Below are 24,776 nucleotides of genomic sequence, written 5' to 3' on the forward strand. Positions count from 1 at the left end.
GCTCTACCCGCCAAATCAACGATGCTCCCACCAATTGTGGGCATTAGCGCCTCTTCAATCCCCCAGCTCCAGGCTCTCGACGCCCTGTCCCACGGCCGTCATTACAGTCTCTCGTGCACTGGAGACATTGCTGCTCATCTTTTTTGATTTCCTCTTGCTACCAGACCTCTTCTTCGACCGACCAGCGCCATCAGTTACATTGGGAGGGGGTGTGTCGAGGAGGTATCCTACAATAGCGTTGGCCCGGTCACTACCCTTCGAGGAGTACTCGTCCTCCCAGTCCCAATCGTCTGGCGTCTTGCAGTGACGTTCGTTGTTACCATCGATGCTGGGATCTAGCTGGGATGCCCTCAAGGTTGTGTGGTGGTGCGGCTTCTGTGTTTTCTCGTCGCCAGCAATCCTCTCGCCCGCTAATGCTTGCATGTCGGCCGTGTGCTTTGTTCGTGGCCCTTTTCCTTCAGACGGTTCTTTCTTGTCCTTTACTGAGGTGTTTTTGAGACCCTCGACAAGATACACTCGCCTACACAAACTCGACCAGGACCGCTCCAGCCCAATCCAGTTTTCCATACGGATGAGAATTTCCTTCCAATCTGCACGGGCCTGCGATCGAGGTGCTAGAAAGAGAGGATACTCGTCGGCGACGCGTGTGACACGTGCCACCATATAAGCATGTCGTTGAAGTTCCTTGGTCGATGTTTGTAGAAGACAGTGGCAAAGCAACACAGAGTGGAGAGCTTCTAGCAAAAGTGGATGGTAGGTGACAACTTCAGCAAAGTCTGGATTGGAGAAGATGGGACGATTCGGATCGATCGCCTTGTCTGGTTCAGGAGCGCAAGCCGATAAATCTGGAGGAGGTACAGCCGCGAACAATTCGTTCAACTTGTAAACAGGCGGTGAGGGCGATGGGGCATGTACCATGTTTCTCAGACGATCCTTCGTGTTCTCTGGGCTCGGCAATGCTTCTGACGAGCCTGCGGACGTAGTTGAGTCAGTATCGAGTGTTGTCCTATCAGGGGTACGAGGTAGAGACCCTGGGCCGTTCACTTTGTCAACTGATTGTACTGTGGACTTCGAGGGAAGTCCTGGCGTGTATTCGAAGTGTGACAAATACACGAGGAAATCCTGAAGCGCCCTTTTGGCGTAGGCTCGGACGAACTTCCGTGCCTCAGCACGTTGTCGTTGTTGGTCTTCCTCAGCGTCCCCCGCTCCGGGGGAACACACAGCGTCGTCTGCCCGTCGAGGGCCACTGTTGGGAAGGCCGTGCAAAGTTTCACTGACCCAGCCACACGCAAGACCTAGATATCCTGTGCCCCGAAGGCATAACAGCTGGGGCTCCGTGCTGCTGGGTTGATCCTTTTCAGCTAAACGACCCTTTGGTTGAAAGTCTCGAGGGGGGCCAGTTGCAGCGTCCTTGTGTAGCGCCCGGTCTTGTTGGTCTTTCTGGTGTTTGGGATGATATAGCTTGTGCACGGTAAGACCATGGGTGCAGTCTCGCACCACACTCTCTATATCATTCTTGAACATTGAGGCAACGGCCCTCGTCCTCCACAGCGAGGGTTCTGTGGGCATCTGACTGATCACGTCGTTCAGACGGTGGAGGGATGTGTGTTCAGCCATGGCCATGGAGGGAATCTTTTCGTGGAAGAAGTGGACATATTGTGCATGCGGGTTGTGTTCCTCGCGGTCCAGCACGAGTTTTGCCACGTCTTCCAAGGCTGACGCCGACTGCATCGTGATAACGCTTGCAGCGATTTCATCCAAGCAGTAAGCTTGGAACAACTTTTGCGTCGCTTGGTCTCGCATTCGGTATTGCCGCTCACGACTTAGTTTTGGGTACACCATCCCTTTCTGTGTTGAAAGTCCCAGTATCTCTGCATCGTTGCCATAGAACATGCCCTTCTTGGATGACGATTGCATGACTGAAGTACTGATGCCACTTGCAGCACGGACAACGAGATCGGTTGCCTCATCGACCAGTCTTCTGATCTTGACCAGGTCGAAGATCAAGGCTGGGGTGAAAGGTCGGGGACGGGAGGCGTAATAGTTGCTATAAGCAACGCTCTCGAGGACCTCGATCGGCATGCTGAGCCATGATCCTTGATAGCAAGAGATATACTTCCAGTGTCTATATCGCAGTTAGCGCTAGACACATGAAGACAATTTGAGGAACTGTGCAGGTCGCCTCATATTGTTGGAGAGATGCCAATTACTTGTTGCGACTAATGCTGAAGAAGGGCGCCGCCTTCAAATCTCTTGTGCCCTGTGCTCCATTGTCTGGGGACTCTAGAGATAATGTACCCGATGTCTTTTGTTTCGTAGTACTCTGTGGCTGGTCGCCATCGGTGGACTGCTGTGTAGACTGCGCAGATGAAGATGAGCCTTTTGGCTTCTTTCTTGTCACGGTCTGCTTGACTTTCTCCTCCCGCGACGGAGCAGGCTGTTGAGAGTCATTGATAACATGTACCTGTCCATGGACCATGACGGCGTCCCAAGGACAATGATGGATCGAAGGATCGGGGGTTAGGGGGGAAAGTGGGCAAGCGAGTGCCGGTAGATTCGTTCCGAGATCCAACAGTGAGCGCGGGGACTCGGTAGACGTTGTCGCTAAGATAGTAGCCTAAGGGATCTTTTCTTATTTGAGTAAAGAGGAACAAAGGACCAAAAGGACGAGGATGGATGACCCAGTAAAGCCAGTGTAAAGTTTTGATGACGGTGGGCCAATAGACAAGGTCCAGAGGTCAAAGAAGCTCTCAGCTCGATGGGGTTCTCTGCACCCTGCACCCTTCACCGTGCAGCCTTTGGTACGAGGACTTGGTACTTGATTGCCTTGTCATACGTGTTACCTCGTACATTTATTTCTCTCCTTCAAACTCTTCAGCGATTCAACTATCATTATTCCGTAATTACCTTGCTCCACACAAACAAACTGATTGATAGGTTGGTTCTGCCTCAAGGCCTGACTGTCAACCCCGAAACCGGTCTCTCCCCATCCACCTCGCCCTTGACCATTTACCTTCCTTCCTTTACTTGCTACTTGGGGGAAAGATGACTTGATACCCCGTGTCGAGACCCCAAGCGATAGAATTGAACTCTAGATTCGCCGAAGCGAGCTGCAACGACGGCGTGATGGCGAACAGATTGAAGCCCTTGACCTCGTACTGCCCGGTCCCGACGCCCAAGAATTTCCAATACCAAAGGACGTTGGTGCAGCCGGCAACGAGGACATCGAGGGTGACGATCCCACTCAACCCCGGTGAATTGAGCACACCGTTGATATAGTTGTCCTTGCCGACAAAGGTTGCGGTTCCGAGCTGTTTTTGGACAAAAGATGGTTATTCGGCTGGTCCTCTTGAGCTGACATGTGTCTTTCGACTTACCGGCTGTCCTTCAAGCGACAAGATGGAGTCACTTGTCTCGATGTAGTTTTCATCAAGGAGGCTCTGGGCGGTGGCATTGGCAGCAGCGGCATCGGTATGTTCAAGAATGATGATGTATTGGTTGACAATCGACTCCGCGTCAGCCTGCGACACGCACGATTGCCAGCTAGCATCGCGCTTGGGGGTTGCGGCAGCCATAACACCTGCCATGAGCGACATGGGAGTCAAAAGAGAGAGGACCTTCATGGTTGCAAGTGTTGATGAACGAGTGAATATCGAAACGAACGATGTTGGCGGAAGGCTGGCTGGTGGACACGATTCTGCGGAACAGGACGACGACGAGCGAAAGACGTGTAACGTTCCCTCAAAGGGGACTTACTGAGACTTTATAGGCAGACAACGGAAAGGAAAGACATCTCATCTAGAGGTATTGGGGACCAAGGTTGTGACTTGCCAGAAGGAAGTGGACGCGAGGCAACCTGCAGGTCTAGATGCTGACCCGTCCCGTTCGTGGAGAGTCGACTATACACAGAGGCGACAACGAGATTGGTCAACCGAAGAGGCACTTGTCGATGTCTCTACAAGTGACTGGATCAAGCCGGCTCAGCGGTGATCTCACAACGTGGGAAGTATACTGGCGGGTTTCAATCACTGCCGACCGAGTGGGTGTATTCCCCCTCTGCTGAGAGCCTGGAAGCTCTCGATACGGGATATGATGGATCTCCGACCAGCAAGACTGCATCAAGCCGACGGTCTCGCGGACGGTGTCAGTCTGAAGTCTGAGACTATCCCTTGTCGATTGAGATACGACTTGCTATACACGAGGTGATGGCCAGGGGTGTGATTGTCTCCCCACGAGACTTTTGACCAGTTGTCTGTCTGATTCGTTGCGGAGGTGTTCGCACTTCTCAAAGTCTTGATGTCATTGACTTTGGACGTATTAGGTCGAACGATTACAAGGAGTTTCGGTATGCAGGTGGAGGTGGAGGTGGAGAATGAGATGGAAATGTAAATGCAGGGACCCGCAGCATGCAGTAAGAGAGGAATGAATAATACGAGGTATACCCTTACCTTTGCGTGCCTTGACACACTGCACTGTAAAACTCAACCACTTGTAAGCTTTGACAAGAAGCTTTGAACAAGCCTGAGCAAGCATTATTTACCTTACCATTCTAGTGCCGGACTCTTTCTCACTCTCTCACACACCATCCCACATGCTTGTCTCACTCTTCCCACAAAGTATATCAATCCATGGTAAGTAATTCGGTCCGCCTTGGTTCATCCTCCGTACGGTATGCTGTGTACCTTGGAACAACATCATTCCACCCATCACAACCCAATCCAACCTTGTAACTTTGGCGGGACAGGTACAGAACAGGGCAAGACTACCTAGGTTGGTTAGGACCTGGAGGGGGTAAAATGCGGGAGTGAGTGGATGGATGGATGGATGATGGCATGGTCCAGGATTCAGGCACGGAGTTTGTTGCCGTCTCTCACGCCAGTTGCCTGCAGAGAGAGATGGAGCTGATGGCCAGCGAATCCATGACCTTGCGATGATGTGTGTATGTACAGAGAAAGAGAGGGAGAGAGAAAAGTCTCTTAGAGCGACAGGATCGACCTCAAGACTCGTTCGAGCTTTTCTTCGCACCATCTTGCAGCCTCTGTCTCTGTCACTCCCTCTGCCCCTCCCCCTGCCACCGTCTTCGCCCGCCATGCGACATACCGATCAGGTCGGACGAGTATGCACCCGTCCTCGTCGACCTCTCTCCTCTTGGTCCAGTCGCGGTATTTGTCAGCGTAGTCGAGGCCAAAGCCAATGGCGAAGGCGTGGACGGTGATCCCGAGCCGATCTCCCACGCGCCTGGCCGCGGCTTTCCACCCGTCTCCGCCGTGGCCCGTGAAGAGCGAAAAGGCGCTCTTCCCGGCCAGGTCGAGCGTGGAGACCTCCGCGCTGGGAACGTCCCTGCTGAGCCAGGCGTGCGGAAGCCGGTTCCCCGGGTACGTGCTGACGCGGGCCTGGGTGAGGTAGTCGCCGGGGAAGGGCGGTTGAGGGCCCTCTTCGTCGGCGAGGTAGACGGCGTGGGAGGTATACCACTGGTTCATCATCATACCCACGCTGTCGCCTTCGCCGCGGTGTCGCTCGAGAGCCTCAAACAGCTCCCGGCGTCGTGTCCTCCCGGCCGCGGACGCCTCCGACAGTTCCTTGTTGGCCTTGATGCGCTCCTCCTTCGTCTCCCCAAACATGCCAATCGCGCCCCAGACCGTCGCGTGGTTCCGTAGCAGCTCGTTGGACCACTTGACCAGGTCTTGGCCGACGGGCTGCCGCTCCACGTTGTACGTGTCCATCAGGGCCTCCCCAGCCTTCCCCTGGAGGGTCAGCGCGGCTTTCCAAGCCAAGTTGTAAGCGTCCTGTATGCAGGTGTTGCTCCCGAGGCCGAAAATGGGAGGGTGTCGGTGGACCGCATCACCCAGGCAAAACCTGATCGCTTGTCAGCGCGCCTCTCTATGCGGCCCGAGGATGGGGGCGGGTCATGGCGGGTGAGATATATGCTTACACGTTGCCTTTGGAATAGGATTTCGCGGCCGTTTCGTTGATCCTCCAGCTCGAGATGTCCACCACCTCAAAGGGGATTTTGTCATCACCTATCACTGCCCGGATCAGATCGTTGACCTGGTTCGTAGCTTCTTGAGAGGAGCCAAAAGCTTTGATGTCGACTCCTGGCTTGGGGAATACCACCAGGATCCATTGATGCCACGGCTTGACCATGCGCAGCACGGGCGCAATTCCGTGCTCCAGGTCCGTGTCCGGCTGCATAATCCAATGCAAGTGTCCGGTTTGATGTTTCATCACGTCGCCCAAATCGGCATTGAACAGGATATTGTATGCAACACCTCCGGACGGCTGCACGTTGTACGAGAGTCCGATCTGAGCTGCCACCGGGCTCCTTGCTCCGTCGCAACCAAAGACGTAGCGGGATCGGATCTTGAATTTCTGGCCGAGGACTTTGTTTACAGCAGTCGTCACGCAGCCCTGGGCGTCTTGCTCAAGTTCCGCAAAACACGTGTTGAACAGACATTTGACACCGTGAGTGGTCGCATAGCGGACCAGGATCGGCTCCAGGTAAGTCTGTGGGAGATCCAGAGACGCACAGGGACTGACATCCGCCACTTCGCCCTGGTTGTACTGATCAGCAGCAACCCGAAGTTATCAGCTAGGACATTTCGAGACGCACCATCTTTGCTGGACCAGCACCCCAGGCATGGATTCGTCCATACTCTACCCCGGTTATAGAGTAGCACCAACGGATCGAATTGAGCGCGTCCCCTCGGTTTCCCAGGCGTAGACATTCGTCTTCGAGGCCAAGATCTCGCATGCACTCTTTTTACGACCTTGTCAGTTTTTGGCTCGCAAGTCCAGGACAGAGAGGTGGAAACGACATATCTCTACCAAGGCCTGCCATGTTGATCAGATGCGCCCTCGGAGTGGCCGTCGTTCCCGGCGCGTCCGAGATGACCATCACTCTGAGTCCTGGAGCCCCCAAGGGATGTCAGCCTACTGTTCGACCAAGCCAGATGCTCACCTCAACCATACCGTAATTGATCAGGAAACATGCCAAAGAGGCCCCAGCAGGGCCCGCTCCAATGATCAGGCAGTCTGTTTCGACGTCTGCGTCGACGATCGGAATGTTCCGAGACATTCTTCACTTGAGTGGTAGTATCTGTCTGGTGAGCTCGTCAAGGGTATAATCCTTCCCAAGGAAGCAATCAGAGGACGAAACGGAGAGAAGGAGCACGAGAACAAACAGAGGGAATGTAACGGGTCTTATATTCTCTTGTGCTCCCATTCTCCAACACGAATAAGCTGATACTTTCGACGGCAGCTCAGGGTATATATAACTTTGTCAAATTGAATCTTGTCCACTGGATTAGCGGAACAAGGGCCAGTGGGCGCAGCTGACTACCCAGGTGAGGGATCTTCTTGTGTCGTTGCCGGCCTCGTCTTGGAAGCCGAATAGCACAAACATGAATGCTCAGAATTGGAGTAAGGGTGCCTCGCTTGGCTGGCAGATATTACTCGTAGATGGACCGTGAGGCCGGAAACACTGTTTCTGATAGGTCAATAGGGATGTATATCCGTCACACCACATAGTGAAAGGACAGGAGGGTAATAAAACCTGGCAGTCAGCCTCGAAGACGATCTGGCTGTCATAGCAAAAATAATACGGCAGGATTTCGAGGGCATGTCTGCTTCCATGATACTACCACTGGACGACGTAGAAACAGGGTTAGGGAGCACCTAATCGCTGGGACGAAGGCTCCCTCTCTCCCACAGGAAGAGAAAAAGTCAAATAGAGCACAACAGACAAATTGGAGGTAAGGGCAGGCGGCTATAACAGACTTCCACGAGGGGGCACGTGTATGGATCTCGGCTGGACGGTTGAAGGAAAGGTCCAGGTCCATCTTGACAGAAATGCTCAGAAATTCGTGTACTGGGATTCTTTGGGCCATGATCTCATGGCAGGTATGTAGGTCCTCTGGCTCAGTTCGAATGTCCAACATCTGCTATGCTCCTTGTTTGCGCCGGGTCCAGATACGCAGAAAAAGGTCCTGAGCATGTGGTATCGCCGATGTCTCGATCTGGTCTGTAAGAATTGAAATCCAGATGTTGTCCTTCTCAAACAACGCTTTGTGATGCCAATGTACAAGTCGTTTCGTCGTCATATGTCCATTAACTAGTTTCAACACATTCAACCAACTCCTCAAAATGCAGCAGGTGATATCGAAGAGACTGTCCAGACATCATATTATCCCGCGCATGGCCCCAATTGCTGCTCCGACGCCTGCTGCATAAAGCATTCCGGGACAGGCTGTCTGCCGAGGACCATTGTTCCCAACTTGAATGATGCCACTGGTCCCACCGGTCGTGGTTGGAACAACTCCAGGGCCGCTTCCGAATATGGTACACTGGCTCACTTGTTGTAAAGCAGAACATCCCACCGAGCTCAGAGAACTGCAAATGGAGCTTGCAGAGCTGAGAATTGTGCCCGAGACCCCTTGTACCGTTATTCCTCCACCAAGACCGGCTATTGTTACTCCATTGGCCCCTGCGAGTGAAGTGAAGCAGGCGGTTGAGGCGGATTGGCAGCTTGTGAATGCGCTGGAGCATTGATCGGCGTTAGGAAAGGAGGTCGGTGCATAGACAAAAGGATAGTAGGGGTTGGTCACTGTCGAGCCGCCCCCAATCACTCCAGTAATCGACACGACTCCAGAACTGGGTGTTGTACCTATCCCCGACGTAGTCTCTGTGACCGATCCAGTGATTGATCCCGCTATTGTACCCGTACAGACTGCGTTGGACGGACAGCAGGCAACATGTCCCGCTTGATCCAATGCACAGGTTGTATCAGAAGGACAACAGACATTGTTTGCTCCTAAACCCGAGCAGGAGTTGAGCCCTGATTCGCATCCTTGCCGTTTCACCAGCAGGGCATCGTTCGAGAGACCGAAGAGAGGATTTGAGAAGGGCGAGTATTCGTTGGCAGAGACAATCGCAAGGCGCAGGATGGAGATCGATACCCAGGGCACTCGGAGACGCATGTCCGGCGACCGTTATACTTGTGAGGAGTAGAAGGGGAACTCGTTCAACGGTGAGGCATTGAGGGTCGTGGCTTGAACTGCGATCTTGAGGACGTAATGGGGCTTGGAGAACAGTGTGTATGTAGGTGTGTACAGTGCAGAGGGCAGTATTTGAACCCAACGGAACAGATCAATATTGACAATCAAAGACAAAGATGGCCTGCTTCACAACGATCAAATACAAACACTTTGGCAGATGAGAAAGTGAAAGGTGCCTGCATTCAGCTGGCGAATGCGTCTACCAGAGCCACGCAGAGCCCAGCTTTGTGGACTTTTCTGGGTGGCCACGGCAACGGCACCACTTGGCCGAATCTTCTCGGCACACGCATTTCATTTTCTTAATTTGTCTATTTGCACTTTGAAGTGCCCTGATGAGGAAGAGGAGGATTTTGGTGTTGGTGCTGTTTGTGACGATGGATGACAAGGTTGATGAACATAGATGCATTCGGGCATGACCAGTTCTCTTCATCCTTTTCTGTCTCATCTATCTCGACAACATCCCATCAACCCTCAAAGTACGTTTCCCCCGGGATTCCTTCATCTCTGCATGTCCTGCATCTGATGATTTTCCATGTGAATTCTGCAATTCTGAAAGATGCTTCAAAGTCTTGATGCGGAACATTCATTTTACACTTGATCTGACCCAGTCACCAATACCTGTCATGCTTCCCGCAGGAAAACTAGTAAATGTTCGCTGACTGTGGTGTTCATAGGCACCCTTGGGCAGAATGGGCACTTGATATTGCGGACAATCAACAATGCGAGCCCAATCTCCCTTCAGCCCATCAACATGACTGGCAATGTCAAAGAAGATTGGGCACAATGCTGAGTCTTCGAATGATTCATCGGGATCCCTGCCAAAGAACTCGGTACGGCGTAGATTGGGTCATCAGACCCTGGACTGAATCTTCCTACAGCCTCAACTTCAGTCAAGACTCAAGACTACTTGGTCTCCAGTGGGACAATCTAGAACGAGCACACCGGTGGCCACCTCTATTTTACGTACAGAGCATATTAACTAGAAAAAGAGCTGTGGTTGGAAGTCACACCACGAGAAAATGTTGGTGAGTGAAATGCTTGGTGATTTTCTATGCTCAATGGAGGAACTTCTGAAAGGGTGGCTCTTCGGATACACAGCCTCGCATGCCCTGAGATGCAATTCCATGATACCTTACCACCAAGTAACAACAGCCTGCACGGCTTGTGGAACAAATGCGTAGAATATCTGCGCAATATGGGTAGACAAGGAACAAGCATGTACAGGACACAATCTCGTGAACATCAGCATCCTTGTTGCTATTCGGGAACTGGCCGATGTCCTCGAGTCCTTCCTGCAACTCAACATACAACAACGAGTCCGAGGACAGCCTGAAGACAATGGGCCTCTGAATTGTCAAGAGTAGGATAAGCGGGCCGTGGCATGCGCACCGCAACGCTACTAGCACAAGCACGAGGTGCTTGGTATACGAGGACAGGAGGAAAAGGACAAACATACCCCTGGCGGCTTCGACTACCTACATACGAGTACATACCCCTCATGCCAATCACCAGCGGCAAGTCCGCCTGTTTCTTCCTGTACAAGTACAAGGACTGCGGGCTCCACTGCGAAGGAGATATGCATTGGGCAGAGCCTCCGGCGGCGTAGCCTACAAAGTACTCGGTACAGACTCGTATCCTCCTCTCCTCGTGGACGCCACAGCGTTGCAGGCACCTTCTTTTACTCTTTACTTCATTTGGACGTTTGTACATGGGTTGTCAGCTAAGCCATGTTCCCCTCGACAGCGGGACATGCCGTCGACGGGCTGGTGCAAATGCACCAGGGGACGCAGCGGGTCTGCCAAAAATTTTACGTGTATTTTGCGGCTTCTTTCTCGCGAAGGAATCACCCATCTCGCTCTCCCCGATGTTGCTGAGTGCTCCAAGCACTTGTACAGGCTATCGTCACTCGTCCTTGTCTCAAATTGTCTTTTCTGCAGACCAACCAAACAACAGGAGGCTGGACTTTCTGAATACCAAGACTCTTAGCCGCAAGCAGCATTGTGATTCGGACTGCCAGCTTGTCCGCTGTTTTCTCGGCTGTGCTACATTACAAACGTAATTGACGGAGCATGGTGTCGTCATTCCACTGCGCGCTTGTGAGACGCAACCGCTCTACAGGACCCCACGAGCCTCTTCATCGAGGAGCGCCTGAGCTTTCTTCTCGTTCTCAATACTTTGGGTTCCTCATCGAGTTCGCGGAGGCGAGGAAAGGGGCGGTCCTCCTTAGTTGTGACCTGGGGTAGCATCCAGAAAAATTGCACTTCTGCGTCGGCGCTTTACCTAGAAAAGATTAACGAGGTACCAGGCGGCTTCCACGCGAGAAGAGACATCCTCTTGATGCAAATACAATTGGTACAGGTACCTTTCCCCCCACTCACACTCTCAACCCCTTTCGCTTTGAATCCTACACTAAAATTGACGAAAGAGATGGCCTACCAGTATTCGGCGAGTTGGTCCTAGTCGTACTCGTACTCCAGGATAGCACAGAGGTCCAACTACTCGGTAGGTACACGTGCTTGTGCTCGGTTCGCTGCAGAGTACTCGGTATCTTGTCCTACTCCACTGGCATGGTGTCACGCCGCCGTTCCGACGAGTACAATCCTTGCACGGCGTGAAACGTGCCCTTGCAGGACGGTGACTATTCACAGGCGCGAAGTCCAGGCCAGGCCATGATTCCTTTCCACTCTCGCGTCCACCCACCATCTAATCATTCGGGGGAGTTTGCACTTTCCCTTTCCATGGCGGAGGACCCGGTGCTGCTTGTGATTGTTGAAGTGCATCGGTCCAACTGGTGCCGGGGTACCATGCCAGTGCCCAGCTGGTATACATCTATTAGGTGTCTCCCTCGTATCCCTCTGTAAGTTGAACCAGCTGTCAATCTGTTGACCAAGGCCACAATGGCCGCAACCTCGTCGGTCTCCCTATCCACCACGTTGGAGCCTTTGCCTCCAGTCTTGCGGCACGGGCTGGTCGCGGTAGCATTCTTTGGGACTCTTTCTCTCATCTCCAGTGTCGCTCTCTTCACCTTCCTGACGTATCGACTCTGTGTATGGTATCACAGAGGCCAACTCAAAGATGGCGCCAACCAATTCCTCCTCCTCATCTACAATTTGGTGCTGGCAGACATTCAGCAAGCTATGGCATTCGCGCTAACGTCGGTATATCTCTCCCAGGATAAAATCCAAGTGGGAACCACGACTTGCTGGGCGAATGGGTGGTTCGTTTCGACCGGCGACCTTGCTTCTGGGGTCTTCATCCTCGCCATTGCCTTGCACACATACTACGCCGTGGTGAGGGGCGGGCGTGTGGGAAACAAGGTGTTCTGTGGGGGCATCATCTGTTTATGGATCTTTGTCTATGTGATGGCTATCATTGGAGTTGGTATAAATTCCAAGATATACGTCCGAGCGGGAGCATGGGTACGTGCCTGGGCCCTTGATGGCCTCAACCAAGCTGACGACTCGAAAGTGCTGGATTGACAAGAGATACGACAAAGAACGACTGTGGCTTCACTACTTTTGGATCTTCGTCTGCATGTTTGGGACTGTTGTCACGTATATACTCATTTTCGCCTACATCAAAGCCAAGTCACGGAGCAGGTCGGATCCGAATTTCCCCAATGACGATGGCACTGACCCTGCTGCTACGAAACGTGCTGCGAAGTACATGATCATCTATCCTGTGGTCTACGTTGTTTGCACGTTGCCACTCGCGGGAGGTCGAATGGCCGCGATGACGGGGGTGTCGGTTCCATATTGTAAGTCTTTTTCCTCGCAGCCGCAGTGACCTCCATGATTGACGATAGTAGGGTGGTTCTGCTTGGCCGGGGCCGCTATCAGCTCCTGTGGATGGCTGGATGTTGTACTCTACGCAGTGACCAGGCACGTCTTGATATTTGGCCGAGCACCTCCGCCTCCTCAAGACTTGGGTCTCGATACCTTCGGCTGGAAGGACGTCGGTGACAATTTTTGGGGAACGAGGACGACCATCAGTGGCCCTCTAGGCGACCCTACTACTCGACGGCGTGATAAGCGCGATTTCCTGGGCCGAAGTACGCCACGCCCGCCTCGCTCGCGACAGTCGGATGAATACCACTTTGCAAGACACCCGGAAGGGGTCATCACGGCCAAAACCACAATCGAGGTTCGTTCCGGTGCCATTATCAACTACGCCGACTCAGATATAAGTGCCATTGAGATGGAAGACAAATCCGAGCGTACACATTCGCATTCTCACAATGACTGATGGGACCAAAATGTAAATGGTTTGGGCAAATGTGACCACGATCAAGAAATGAAAAGGAGGAACTCTTTGCTAGACATCACAGCGGGTTGTTACAAGAGGAAAGAAAGGTCAAGTGGAATCGGAACTGTATAATATGTCTGTGAGTATGTGTTTATTTGCCTGTATGAGGTACATAATGGATGAATGAGGTTCTGATGAGAGTTTGGAGAGACCCTCATCCGTACAGTCGTTGTGGGAAGCCGTAAAGCTTGACGGATAATATTTGTTCCGGACGGCCGAGGCATGCCGAGATGCGTAGGCCAAGGGTAGGCATGGAAGTCTCTAGTCCCCAGCTGGAGCCCCCAATAACTTTACCCAGGCCAGCCAGTTATTACCTCCAGGTAGCTAATAGCGAAAAGACTGCTCGCTTGCCCGGACTCACGGAACTGCGTCAACGATAATTGAGCTGGACGTGTTTTCGTTCCCATCGTCCAGCCTGGTCAATTACCTTGGTCGTCAGGTATAGTTCAAGAGTCGTCCTTCTCTCCCAACCGCCAGTTCATCATCATGTTGTTGAGGCGACCTTCCCTATAGCAAAGCGAGTTCCGTCACACCCAAGACCCCCCGCACTCATGTATCGACCTCCACGAATAGCCCTCTCGGGGGTCATACGACATCTCCACGCTTTGCAGATATCAAGGACGTATACCTCGAGTTCGGAACCTGTTCTTCGGACAGCCCTTTTCTTCCCTGGTCATGGCGTGCAGCGGAAAGGCATGACACGACCTTGGGTCGAAGCTTTTCCCCGAACGTGCAAACCATTTTTAGAAGAGATGGATGATATATTGCATTGCAAGCTGTCCACTCTGATCGACGAGGGGCCCATCCTGCAGCTGGACAAGACGGAAAATGCCCAGCCTGCAATAATGGCCGTGTCCATCATGATCTTGAAGGTCCTCGAGAAAGACTTTGGCTTCAAGACGGAGCAAGTGATCGATGTCACATTGGGACATAGCCTAGGCGAATATGCAGCACTAGTTGCCGCCGGGAATTTGGAGTATGCATATGGACTCGACCTCGTCCGGAGACGTGGGGACGTTATGGGAGAATGTACGAGAAAAGCAAAAGAGGAATCGGGCGAGGATTTCGGCATGATTGCCCTGGTGTGCGAGCCAGAGCAGCTCGACTCGTTGATCGCAGCCGTCCGAGAATTCCTGAGCCAGGGCTCCGAGGGCGCAAAGGACGACTCCAGTGCTCTGCCGGCATTTCAACAGATTGCCATTGCCAATATCAACTCCAAGAACCAGATCGTGCTCAGCGGCAGCTTCCAGCGGATACGGAATCTGCTGATCCACATACGAGAATTTGGCGGCCATGATCCCCGAGCTGTTGAGTTGAAGTCGCGCTCAGCTTTTCACAGTCCAATCATGATGCCGGCATACGAATTCATGAAGAAGGCTCTCGTCCCCGAGAAGGTGACCTTTCCCGGTCGTGTCCCCTGCATCAGCAACGTCACTGCTAAGCCTTTTGCGTCGAAAGATGATTTGATAAAGAACCTTGCAAGGCAGGCTGTTGACACTGTCCTCTGGTGGGATTCGATCAAATATTTAGATCGAGAGGCTGGATGCCGCCGGTGGCTTGGACTAGGGCCTGGAAAGGTTGGACGCAATCTTGTCTCGAAAGAGGTTGGCCGTTCCTCTGCAAAAGGGGGAGGTGTCTGGTCCATCACGGAACCAAATGAAATTGAAGAAACTCTGCGTGATCTGGAAGCTACTGCAAAGGAGGAAGATGAATGAGTCTATCGGCAAGCAATCCAGGGAGAGGTCAAGGACAAGGTCAGCGTCTGCGTGCTGGATACCCGTTGCCATGATCTGGCAACACGAGCACTACGGAGAGCGATGTCTGAGGCCCGTCGGCAACCCATGAAGCCTCGAGGATGTATGGAAGGGAACACCAACTGGCCTTGGCGAGGCAGAAGCATTAGCATCTCAGAAGCAATGTACCATGTACAATGGCTGTCGACGTGTCCGGCAGAAAAAAAACTGGGTCCAATGGTCCAGAAAATTCAAGGATATATATTGAATCCCGAGAATTTGTTCACAACACCAAGACCCCTACCTAGAGAGTCCGAGCCAAATCACTTCGACCGAAATCGAATTCAACAAAGTGACGCGGCAGCTTTCTAGGAGGCGATTCCTCCTCCTCCTTCGATCGAACGAGCCAGTACGAATCCCAGGCATGCCATGATATCTTCGATTATCAACAACTAGCTCTGAGCTGGTAGGCGACATTGTCTGGAATCGAACCGACGACCTTCGACTGAACGAACCGGCCGAGCGAATCGAGCGAGCGAGCGATCGAGCGAAACAACTCCGGACGATTGAATCGAGCGAGCGAACTCACCAAGCGAACGATCGAGCGAGCGAACTCACCAAGCGAACGATCGAGCGAACCGACCGAATGGACGGAAAAACCTGCAACCCGCAAGGTTTCACTTCCCATAACCCCCTCCGACAGGGGTAGATGGAAAAAGTTTTTTGTCGGTGGTAACTTTTTATTCTTGAGTGTATTTATTTTGATTGTGGGCATTAGGGCTTTATGTATAGGAGTAGGAGGATAGGTACGGCAGAATTTTAATGGTTCTCAATAGTTAACTTTGTGGATGGAAAGCTCCCCTTATAATATACAAACCTATAGTATAAGTTAATATTAAGTAACTTAAGTCAAGGTAGTAGTATCATAAACAAGGTAAATAGTCAGTTAAGTACTCAAGTACTACTATACTCGTGCTCACAATCTATAAATTTCCAAAACCACCTCGTTTGATACTCGGCCTTGAGCCCCGAGGCTAGTAGCTGACGAGGCTGTAATATATTGACGCACGTGCCAGAACGACGGGACAGTCTCACATGTCATCCGACTGAACCGCAGTCATCGCAGTACCAGTCATCCTCCTCCCCCACGACGTCAGACTGCGCCCTCTCCATGGCACCAATGGCCCCCTTTCCCCGTATTTCCTCTGCTCTTTGCCTTCTGCAGTAATTCTAGGCCTTGAAATCCTGGTCGTCTGCCCTTCCTATTTGTCTAGGTCAAGACACCGACAACCTCCAGGCTGCCACATTCAAATCCATCCGTAGCATGCTTATCTCTCGGCTTCAATGAGTGAATATCTCCCCTCGTTCATTGTCGAACCTGTCCTGCGCCAAGCGAGGCGATTCTCCCGCCTCAGCGGCACCACTGAAGACTCACCTGGTCTCTTCCCTGCTGTGCCCGACCTACAACGCTGGAGCCCCTCTCGTCTCTGGAACACCTCCCCTCCGCCTGCACTGGAAGACCCCGCGGTCGAGCCAGAGTCAGAGCACAGAGAGACCACTGTGCAGTCCATTGCCAGGACGATCCAACTATGGGCCAATCAGCTGAACAGCTTCGACTCCATTCCCTCCCCTCCGTTAGAGCCCGAGGACGAGTCAAGACGACCGTCATCCGAACCTTCTCTTCGGCCAGAGCCTTCGACCACTGAGTTTCCTCACCTCGAGCCCGACTCTTCTCAGCTGTCGCGCCCCGTCGCTCTCCAAGACCTTCGATCGGACAGCGAAACCTCCCTGAATCCTGCAAATGAGTTACCGTACCGGTCTCGTGCACACCAGGACAGCGCACGGCCTCATGCAGCATCGGACCCCCTGAGGAATTTGTCAAGAGCCGCAGACGTGGCGCCCACACAAGATGTACAAGAGAATGGCGGCAGCGCCGGCCGGAGGAGGGATGGATCGGGAACTCTGCCAGAGGACGATGGTATGGGCGCTCTCAGACAGAAGATCAACGCTGTGTGGTCAGGACCTGGTACGGCTGCCGATAAGTCAAGACTTGTTCATGCCTTGATGATGGAAGGGTATCAGAAGGGTCTCGCCGGCAAAGGCATGTTGTCTAAAGCGCTAGACACATCCCAAATACCGGCTTCACCAAGCTCGACCATCTCGGGAGCCGGCCAGGAGATCAACTATAACATCACGCCAGAAGCCCTCGTGCCGACCTATGCGCCTCTTGACCCCGATGACATGGAGTCGTCGGGTGAAATATCTCGACCGATGCTTGGCTGCGTCCACTACAAGCGAAATGTCAAGATGCAATGCAACCTGTGCGAAAGATGGTATACCTGCCGACTATGCCACGACGACGCCGAAAACCATACTCTGCCACGTCGAGAAACCAAACACATGCTGTGCATGCTTTGCAACACCCCACAACCAGTTGGGCAGTTCTGCAAGACGTGTCAGGTTCAAACGGCGTGCTATTACTGTCCCATCTGTATATTGTGGAACAATGATCCCGAAAAGTCCATTTATCACTGTGACGACTGTGGTATCTGCCGACTCGGCGAAGGCCTAGGCAAGGACTTTTTCCACTGCAAGACATGTGCTGCTTGCATGTCCATCCAGGCCGAAAGCACTCACAAGTGCATTGAAAAGAGTACCAAATCCGACTGCCCCATCTGCGGCGAATATATGTTTACCTCGAATAAACCGGTTGCGTTCATGCGTTGCGGCCACAGCATCCACGAGTCTTGCTTTTCGGAATGGTGTAACACCAGCTACAAATGTCCCATTTGTTCCAAGAGTATTGCCAATATGGAGAGCCAATTCCGGCGCCTGGACCGGCACATTGAAGAACAGCCGATGCCGGAAGAGTATCGAGACAAACGAGCCTATATATTTTGCAACGATTGCAATAGCCGCAGTGTGACCAAGTATCACTGGCTCGGCCTGAAATGCACCATCTGCGAGTCGTACAATACCACTCAGCTGGAGCTTCTTGGGGCTGAAGAAACCCCACAACTGCAGGAACAACAGGAACGAGCACAGCAAGCGGGAACCTCTGAAGCTGCCCTGACAGCAAGTCAGAGCCAAACCCCGACCGAGCAAGGGACGCAACCTGTGGACATAGTGAGAGCATCAAATGAAGCCGTCCCAAGTGCTGTCGATATAGGCACGGCGTCCAATACTCCCAGAAGTCGGTCGTCTTGGCTTCTGCCTCACTCCCCCACAGCTCGCTCAGCGCGATCTGTCTCCCCGGTCGTTGGGAGTTACTTTGGAACTGGGCAACGAGCAGTAAGCACTCCGGAAACACCTCAACGCAGAACCACGTCGGTGGATGATGACGAGGATGACGACGATCTTGATTTCTGGGGTCGGCCCAATTCACCTCGGCAACCAGTCGCTGCGAAGGCTGATTCGGAGTCCGGGTCCGACTCTGAGAGTGAGCGTGACGAGCCTATGGAGGACGAAGAGGGCGAGGAGGAAGAAGATGCAATGGATTTGATCGGGCACAGATGATAAACTGGCACAGGCATAAACGCTACTGGAGAATGAGATATGACCAAGGGAACGACACGTTGATCATGTTATGATATGGTCTAGGGATTTTGCATACCGACAAGATTGAAGAGGCTCCGACTACGAGGTATAAAGGGAGGACTTGGTGTTTGTGGTTGGTTTAGTTTTGGGGAAATGGACGAAAGGGGAGTTTTGCTCGTCTCTGCCTTTACCGATGCACCTGTAACACTAGCTACATAAGTATTGAGGTTGAGCATTGGGAGTACAAGTAGTTTATCAGATCATCTTGGGGGAGGGGGCGTTGTATTGGCTTCAAGCAAGAAGAATGTCGCCTACGCCTGTGCATGTGTTTCTCTTTTCCCCTGCGATGTCAACCACAATGCCCATCATGATCATTGAGCGGTGGATTGTTACCCACCCACGAATCACTACTTCCATGTCTATCAAATCCATCCATCCACCCCTCCACCCCTCCTTCGTCCACCATCCACCATCCATCATCCATCCCATGCCTCGATCCATGTCATGATTCAACAACACCGACTGACTGAGTTTCGACGGCTAATGAGCCGGTGAGCAGATGGATTTTATCTCGACCTAAGTCCGCTAATACCGAATCCGTGCCACCCACGCCTTCAACTCTTGCCGCAGCTCATCCCATCGATCGATTGCAGCTCTCTCACTGGACCGTCCTCACTCCCAAGTACCTTTTCTCCAACGTCCCGAGGGCTCCCCCGACCGAACCGGTAGACAAGAATGGCATTGTCTTAGCCGAAAAATCACTGCGGGGCAACAAGACCGCGACAAATGATGGCACAATCCAATGCCCTGACCGCGAGATTTCTCAATGGTCCTCAAAACACGCCAAACTGCGCGGCGTCGATGCCCGTGCCTTTCGTTAGCCCATTCCCGGACCTCGACATTTATCCTGAATTCATTCGACCGGCCGGCATCCCTCCGCTGACAGAGCGAGGTACGAGGGTATATATTCGTGGCTGCTGCTCCCAGATACCCCCAGGGTTAAAGAGAAAAGGGAAAAAAAGAGATCGACTTGTCTCCCTCCCCTCCACCTAGTGTATACTCTCCCCGCCCCGCCTACGACACGCACACGAGTCTCTCGGACAATCGTGTACTAAGCATTCAAGGAGATTCGCTGGGATAGCACCATTGTCATCACCAATCACATCCACCCTCCCGTCGGCTTAGCATATCTATAACGCAAAGATGGGTGACGCCGGTCTGCCCCGATCGCTCCAAGAGAGCTTGGACAACACAAAGGTCACTTATGTCCAACTCGGTGCTTCTGGCTTGAAGGTTTCCATTCCCATCTTGGGAGCCATGTCTTTTGGTGAGTCGACTGTCTCGGCTTAATCTTTGTTTTGTCATGATTTTACAATGGATCCTAAGCTACGACTTTCGGGGCTCGCCAAAGGAGTTAAAGCAAGGAGGCATTCACAACCCTGAATAGTCTTCCTGGCGTTTTTACACATTCTGAGCTGTTATTACTTGTCCCTCTCGCAACATACAGGAGCTTCCTGCCGATGGAAACCACACAACTAACCTTATGCTCCCTTTGAAAATCACAGGTCACAAAGACTGGCAACCATGGGTCATCGACGACGAGGCAGAAGTCGACAAACTCCTCAAAGGCGCCTACGACCGCGGCCTCAACACCTGGGATACCGCTAACGTCTACTCGAATGGTGAATCCGAACGTATGATCGGCCGTGTCATCAAGAAGCACAATATTCCGCGCCATAAGTTAATCCTCCTCAGCAAATGCTACGGCACCGTTGGCGAAGAACCAAACGTCCTACACATCAAGTACCCCGAACAAATCAGCAGGAGCAAAGACTACGTCAACCAGGGTGGCCTGAGCCGTGCCGCCATCTTCAATGCCGTCGAGGCCAGTCTGGAGAGGCTGGGCACGAGTTATCTTGATGTGCTGCAGATTCACCGCTTCGATCGGAATGTGCCGGTCGAGGAGACCATGAAGGCCCTGCACGACCTGGTGCAGGCTGGCAAGGTTCGATACATTGGTACGCCATCTACACCCCTCTCTTCCGGAAAACAATCCCCTTTGCCTTTTTTTTTTTTTTTTTTTTTGAGTTCTGCAACTAATATTTCCTCTGCATGCAGGTGCAAGCAGCATGTGGGCATACCAATTCGCCAAGATGCAAAATTGCGCCGAAGCCCGCGGCTGGACCAAGTTCGTGTCGATGCAGAACCACTACTCGCTGTGCTACCGCGAGGAAGAGCGCGAGATGAACCCGTACTGCCTTGAGACCGGCGTGGGCCTGATCCCCTGGGCGCCACTTTACCGAGGGCTGCTGGCACGGCCGTTGGGCTCGGAAGCCACTGTGCGCGAGGAGAGCATGAAGGGCAACCCGATGTTCAGCGGCCTGGACCCGGCGGACCGCGAAATCATCAAACGCGTCATGGAGCTCGCGGACAAGAAGGGCTGGAAGATGTCGCACGTGGCCCTGGCCTGGATCATCCAGAAGAAGACCATCCCCATCGTCGGCTTCAGCAACCTGGCCCGCCTGGAAGAGGCCGTCGCCGTCAAGGGCAAGGTTTTGACCGAGGACGAGATGAAGTATCTCGAGGAGCCTTACAAACCCAAGGCTATTGTTGGTCATTCCTAAACGATCCCTCTCATTGTCGCTCATCCTCTTTCCGCCTCCCTTTTAGCAAGCACCACTCCAGTCGACCGTTCTCACGTGGTGGTGTGTGTGTCGGGACGCGAGTACTTCGGAGGCAGCAGTACCAGTCAGTCATACGAAGATGAACCCGCGCAGATCATGTACGCGTCCTACACCATTGACAATGCCTTGGGCCGGAAGGAGAGGAAAACCAACTCGATTATTAGATGAGGTGGGATATTAGGGATGGGGCCGGAAAACACCCCCAGAGACCCAGAGAAACCCCCTATAGTGAGGGTGGTATTGACAGAGATGAGACAAGGACTTCCATAAAGAAAGAAAAAAAATAACAATGTCGAGAACCATACTCTTCCATACCATACCATACTAAGACAGACTCCGTGCGCGGTATTGCTCTGCTCGGTACGTGTCCATGTTATCTTTGTGTGCTAGGTGTGTAGGCGGCATTGTACGCTACACTACACTATGCTATGCTGTCCTATGGCACGGTACGCCCGTCGCTAATGCTAGGTGTATATACGCTTCTACGCGCCAGAAAGGGTACAGTGGGTGGGTGGTGGGTGAATACAAGTACTGACGCTGAAAACGATGCACCACCTTGTGAGGATAATGACGCTACAAATACTTTTCTGGTTCGAATGAAACTCGTTCAGTCAATCAATCAACGAGTCATGGACGTCCGTTCCACATTCCTGCCAACACAACAACCATTATGCCTTCTTGTGGGCGGTGTCAACCCTCGTCCTCTCTACCATTACAGCTCTTTTTCTCGATTGCCAGCTACGTCTCCCTTCTGGTCCACTATATCATGCCATTGTCCATCTTCGCGCTAAGAAGACGAGAATGTAGCGGCATCGTTCGTCCGGGTAACGCGTCCGCTTCCACATGCGCCAACACGAAGCGTCCGCACAGGGTGCTCTTCAAATATCCATTGCGAGCCGTCCTGTAGTACGTACTGGTACGCCACGGTCTGGTCGGCCTTCAACCACAGGTCGACGTACCACTGCGGGTTTGTGGGGGTGTAGTTGCCCGGATTCAGGGGCAGGATGATATTGTTGGCATTGTTCAACGCGCCGCCTAGCTTCGTGACGTTGCCCAGGACAAAGATGTTGTTGCCGAATGAAGTTGTGGCGTTGACGCTGAAGATCACCTCGGATTCGCAGTCCTTGGTGATGTTCGGAGCTCCAGCTGCAAGGGCAGGGGTATAGTTCACCGTGGCGTTAAAGCTCGTTCCGCGACACTGCTTGCTTGTGAGGTCTGTGTTTGCCAACGGAAGCGAGGCACCCCAGCTCAAGGGGAATTGGCCCGCCCAGCGACGGGACATAGTGATGAATGATGCGAATGACCAGGTTAACTTGGATGCTGAGGTGGATTCGCCAGTGGTACGATCGAATTGTTCCGAAATGCTACCGTTGGATGGGAGGAATTGTTGGACAGCAGCGACAAAGCCGTCGGCGTAGGTTGTCATATTAGTCAGGATCTCGTTCACCACGTCTCCCGTGTATTTTCCGAGGCTGATTGTGGGAGAGATATCTGTGAAGAATGGAAGACTGAAGTTGTCGACTATGAGTTGTCCCGCGTTTCTGATCTGATGGGCAGCATCGTAGAGCAATTCTGCGGCGCCAAGTGTGCAGAGCGGCCAAGGGTTTCCGCCAAAGTACGTGTCCTCGGGGTATCTGCCGATAAGGACAGCGTTGGGAGGTTGCGCGTTGTTGTTGATCGGGTAGAGATCGCGGAAGCTGTCAACCAGGGCTTTGTGTGTAGCAAGCATTTTCGAGTTACAAGGTTGAAAGTCTAGAGCGAGGTTTATTAGAAGAAATCAACAGAAATCAAAGCTCTGAGGGCAGGAATTGCTCACCGCTGGCGTTGCAGGTAGCATTTGCATCAAAAACCGAAATGCTTGCCAGGATCGGATCCGCGTTGATACCACTGCGGGCCGCGTTGTTGACGTTCACATTGGCCGTAAGATATCCTCCTGTGGCGTTCCAGAAGTTGTTCTGCAGAAAGCAGAGGATTTGAGGAGCCTGCGCACAGGGTTGACAGGTTGTGTTTAGCTGACTGGCCAGGAGAGCTCCCTGGACAAGAGCGCGGTGCTGGTTCGCAAGGGTGAAGAAAGAGGAGCCGTGGACTTCTTCCCAGAGATCAAAGCCGGTCTGAGGGAGTGAGAGGTTAGAAGGAGAGAACAATTGGCTCACAAAATACAGAAACGACTTACGTGGTTCCAGTACTGCCCCACGTATCTGAGGTCGTTGAGGACAAGTGGCCAATAGATCTGCTTGTACAAAGCTGTCTCGTTCAAATTGAAGAGAACAGGGGCCAGTTCCATGAATGTAATAGCCCTCAGTGCGGGACCGTCACGTTGTGGCCTCCCCCAAGTACCGTCAAATCTGGTCAAATTGGTATAGAACTTGGGCTCTCCAAGGCCGTCGCCTGCTGGCCATAATGAGCCAGAGGGGTTAGTGACGGTTTGCACAATGGCTTGGGCGGCGGTGTAATCCTCGATGGTCTTTCTCAGGGTCAAATTTCCGAAGATCAGTTCCTCAATGAGCATTCTGTAGGTCAAGGCCGAGTCACGAGTCCAGGTGTAAAAGTAATCTGCCCTCATGTGTCAGTCTGCTTGACAATGCATAGAGAAGTAGCAAGACCCACTTGGATTGACTGTGGAGGGAGACGCCACGACAACACCAGGGCTGGCACCTGGGACCAGAGTGGAATTGAGGCCACCGATGTTGGCGAGAACACCTTGGACAGCAATGGCTTGCTCTTGTGTAATGAACGTCGACAGGGAAGCTTGTCGTTTGTCCAGGGCGAGGGACGGAGTAGCAAGAGTCAAGAGACTCGCCAACAGGAGTGAAGACAACATTGCGACGCAGACGAGGGGCAAACAATCAAGTATGACTGGCTTTCCAATACAAGATGCTCAGCACGTTGTAAAGTGAAGAGAACGAGGAAATGAAATGGCAGTGGACTGGAACGGGTTTATGATGGTGATGGTGATGACGACGACAATGACAGGTTCATTTGAACTCCCAAGGCTTTTTCCTACCTGCGTTGGACAATGCTTATGCAGCTGTGTATTTGAGGCATAGAGTCGCTATTAAGCTGTCAGGCTGTCGCTAAATCTGGGGGAGCTACGGCACCAATGGGCACCAGACGGAGGTCCGTTGCTAGAGAAGAGTAATAGAGCGAGAGCGTATTGGGTCCACTTAGGCGATGTGGATGGGATAATTGTACCTCGTACAAGTTGGTATAAGCCGCAGGATAGGTGGAGATTGAATGGGCGGCGGTGGTGGCACCAGCGGATGATGTTTGCCAAGCGGAACTGGGGAGCTACAAGCAGGTACAAAGGACCATGTACCGAATACTCGGTCATGGTGGTCAGCGCCTTCCTTGTACCTACCTGGGCTGCCGGGATGAGAAGGTATTAGCTATTACGTACCTAGTTACCTAGGTAGTATTAATAGGTACCTGCTCGCCTGGTAGATGCGTGGCTGGTGATGGTACTT

The 24,776-nt window shown here is 52.6% G+C and overlaps 8 protein-coding genes across 8 annotated transcripts; 4 read left to right on the forward strand and 4 right to left on the reverse strand.

Moving 5' to 3' along the window:
• Positions 1–54: 54 nt before the first annotated feature.
• Positions 55–2,082, reverse strand: AYO21_03430 (hypothetical protein; the record flags this gene model as incomplete). The annotated part of the gene is made up of 1 exon (XM_022653404.1): positions 55–2,082. One exon carries the CDS (start codon positions 2,080–2,082, stop codon positions 55–57), a length of 2,028 nt encoding a protein of 675 aa, XP_022514214.1.
• Positions 2,083–3,023: 941 nt separating this feature from the next.
• On the reverse strand, positions 3,024–3,623 carry AYO21_03431 (hypothetical protein; the record flags this gene model as incomplete). The annotated part of the gene is made up of 2 exons (XM_022653405.1): positions 3,024–3,311; positions 3,378–3,623. The coding sequence occupies 2 exons, from the start codon at positions 3,621–3,623 to the stop codon at positions 3,024–3,026; spliced, it is 534 nt and encodes a 177-aa protein (XP_022514215.1).
• A 1,353-nt stretch (positions 3,624–4,976) lies between these two features.
• On the reverse strand, positions 4,977–7,075 carry AYO21_03432 (hypothetical protein; the record flags this gene model as incomplete). The annotated part of the gene is made up of 5 exons (XM_022653406.1): positions 4,977–5,856; positions 5,933–6,552; positions 6,611–6,756; positions 6,826–6,906; positions 6,970–7,075. 5 exons carry the CDS (start codon positions 7,073–7,075, stop codon positions 4,977–4,979), a joined length of 1,833 nt encoding a protein of 610 aa, XP_022514216.1.
• Positions 7,076–11,950: 4,875 nt separating this feature from the next.
• On the forward strand, positions 11,951–13,298 carry AYO21_03433 (hypothetical protein; the record flags this gene model as incomplete). The annotated part of the gene is made up of 3 exons (XM_022653407.1): positions 11,951–12,472; positions 12,522–12,810; positions 12,862–13,298. 3 exons carry the CDS (start codon positions 11,951–11,953, stop codon positions 13,296–13,298), a joined length of 1,248 nt encoding a protein of 415 aa, XP_022514217.1.
• An 812-nt stretch (positions 13,299–14,110) lies between these two features.
• On the forward strand, positions 14,111–15,073 carry AYO21_03434 (hypothetical protein; the record flags this gene model as incomplete). The annotated part of the gene is made up of 1 exon (XM_022653408.1): positions 14,111–15,073. One exon carries the CDS (start codon positions 14,111–14,113, stop codon positions 15,071–15,073), a length of 963 nt encoding a protein of 320 aa, XP_022514218.1.
• Positions 15,074–16,435: 1,362 nt separating this feature from the next.
• Positions 16,436–18,607, forward strand: AYO21_03435 (hypothetical protein; the record flags this gene model as incomplete). The annotated part of the gene is made up of 1 exon (XM_022653409.1): positions 16,436–18,607. One exon carries the CDS (start codon positions 16,436–16,438, stop codon positions 18,605–18,607), a length of 2,172 nt encoding a protein of 723 aa, XP_022514219.1.
• Positions 18,608–19,831: 1,224 nt separating this feature from the next.
• AYO21_03436 (hypothetical protein) lies at positions 19,832–21,252 on the forward strand (the record flags this gene model as incomplete). Its single annotated transcript, XM_022653410.1, has 3 exons — positions 19,832–19,955; positions 20,194–20,646; positions 20,747–21,252. 3 exons carry the CDS (start codon positions 19,832–19,834, stop codon positions 21,250–21,252), a joined length of 1,083 nt encoding a protein of 360 aa, XP_022514220.1.
• Positions 21,253–22,099: 847 nt separating this feature from the next.
• AYO21_03437 (hypothetical protein) lies at positions 22,100–24,133 on the reverse strand (the record flags this gene model as incomplete). The annotated part of the gene is made up of 4 exons (XM_022653411.1): positions 22,100–23,064; positions 23,129–23,423; positions 23,486–23,865; positions 23,920–24,133. 4 exons carry the CDS (start codon positions 24,131–24,133, stop codon positions 22,100–22,102), a joined length of 1,854 nt encoding a protein of 617 aa, XP_022514221.1.
• Between the last annotated feature and the right edge of the window lie 643 nt (positions 24,134–24,776).

This window comes from Fonsecaea monophora, assembly GCF_001642475.1.
Source record: "Fonsecaea monophora strain CBS 269.37 chromosome Unknown Scaff17, whole genome shotgun sequence".
Taxonomy (NCBI): Eukaryota; Fungi; Ascomycota; class Eurotiomycetes; order Chaetothyriales; family Herpotrichiellaceae; genus Fonsecaea; species Fonsecaea monophora.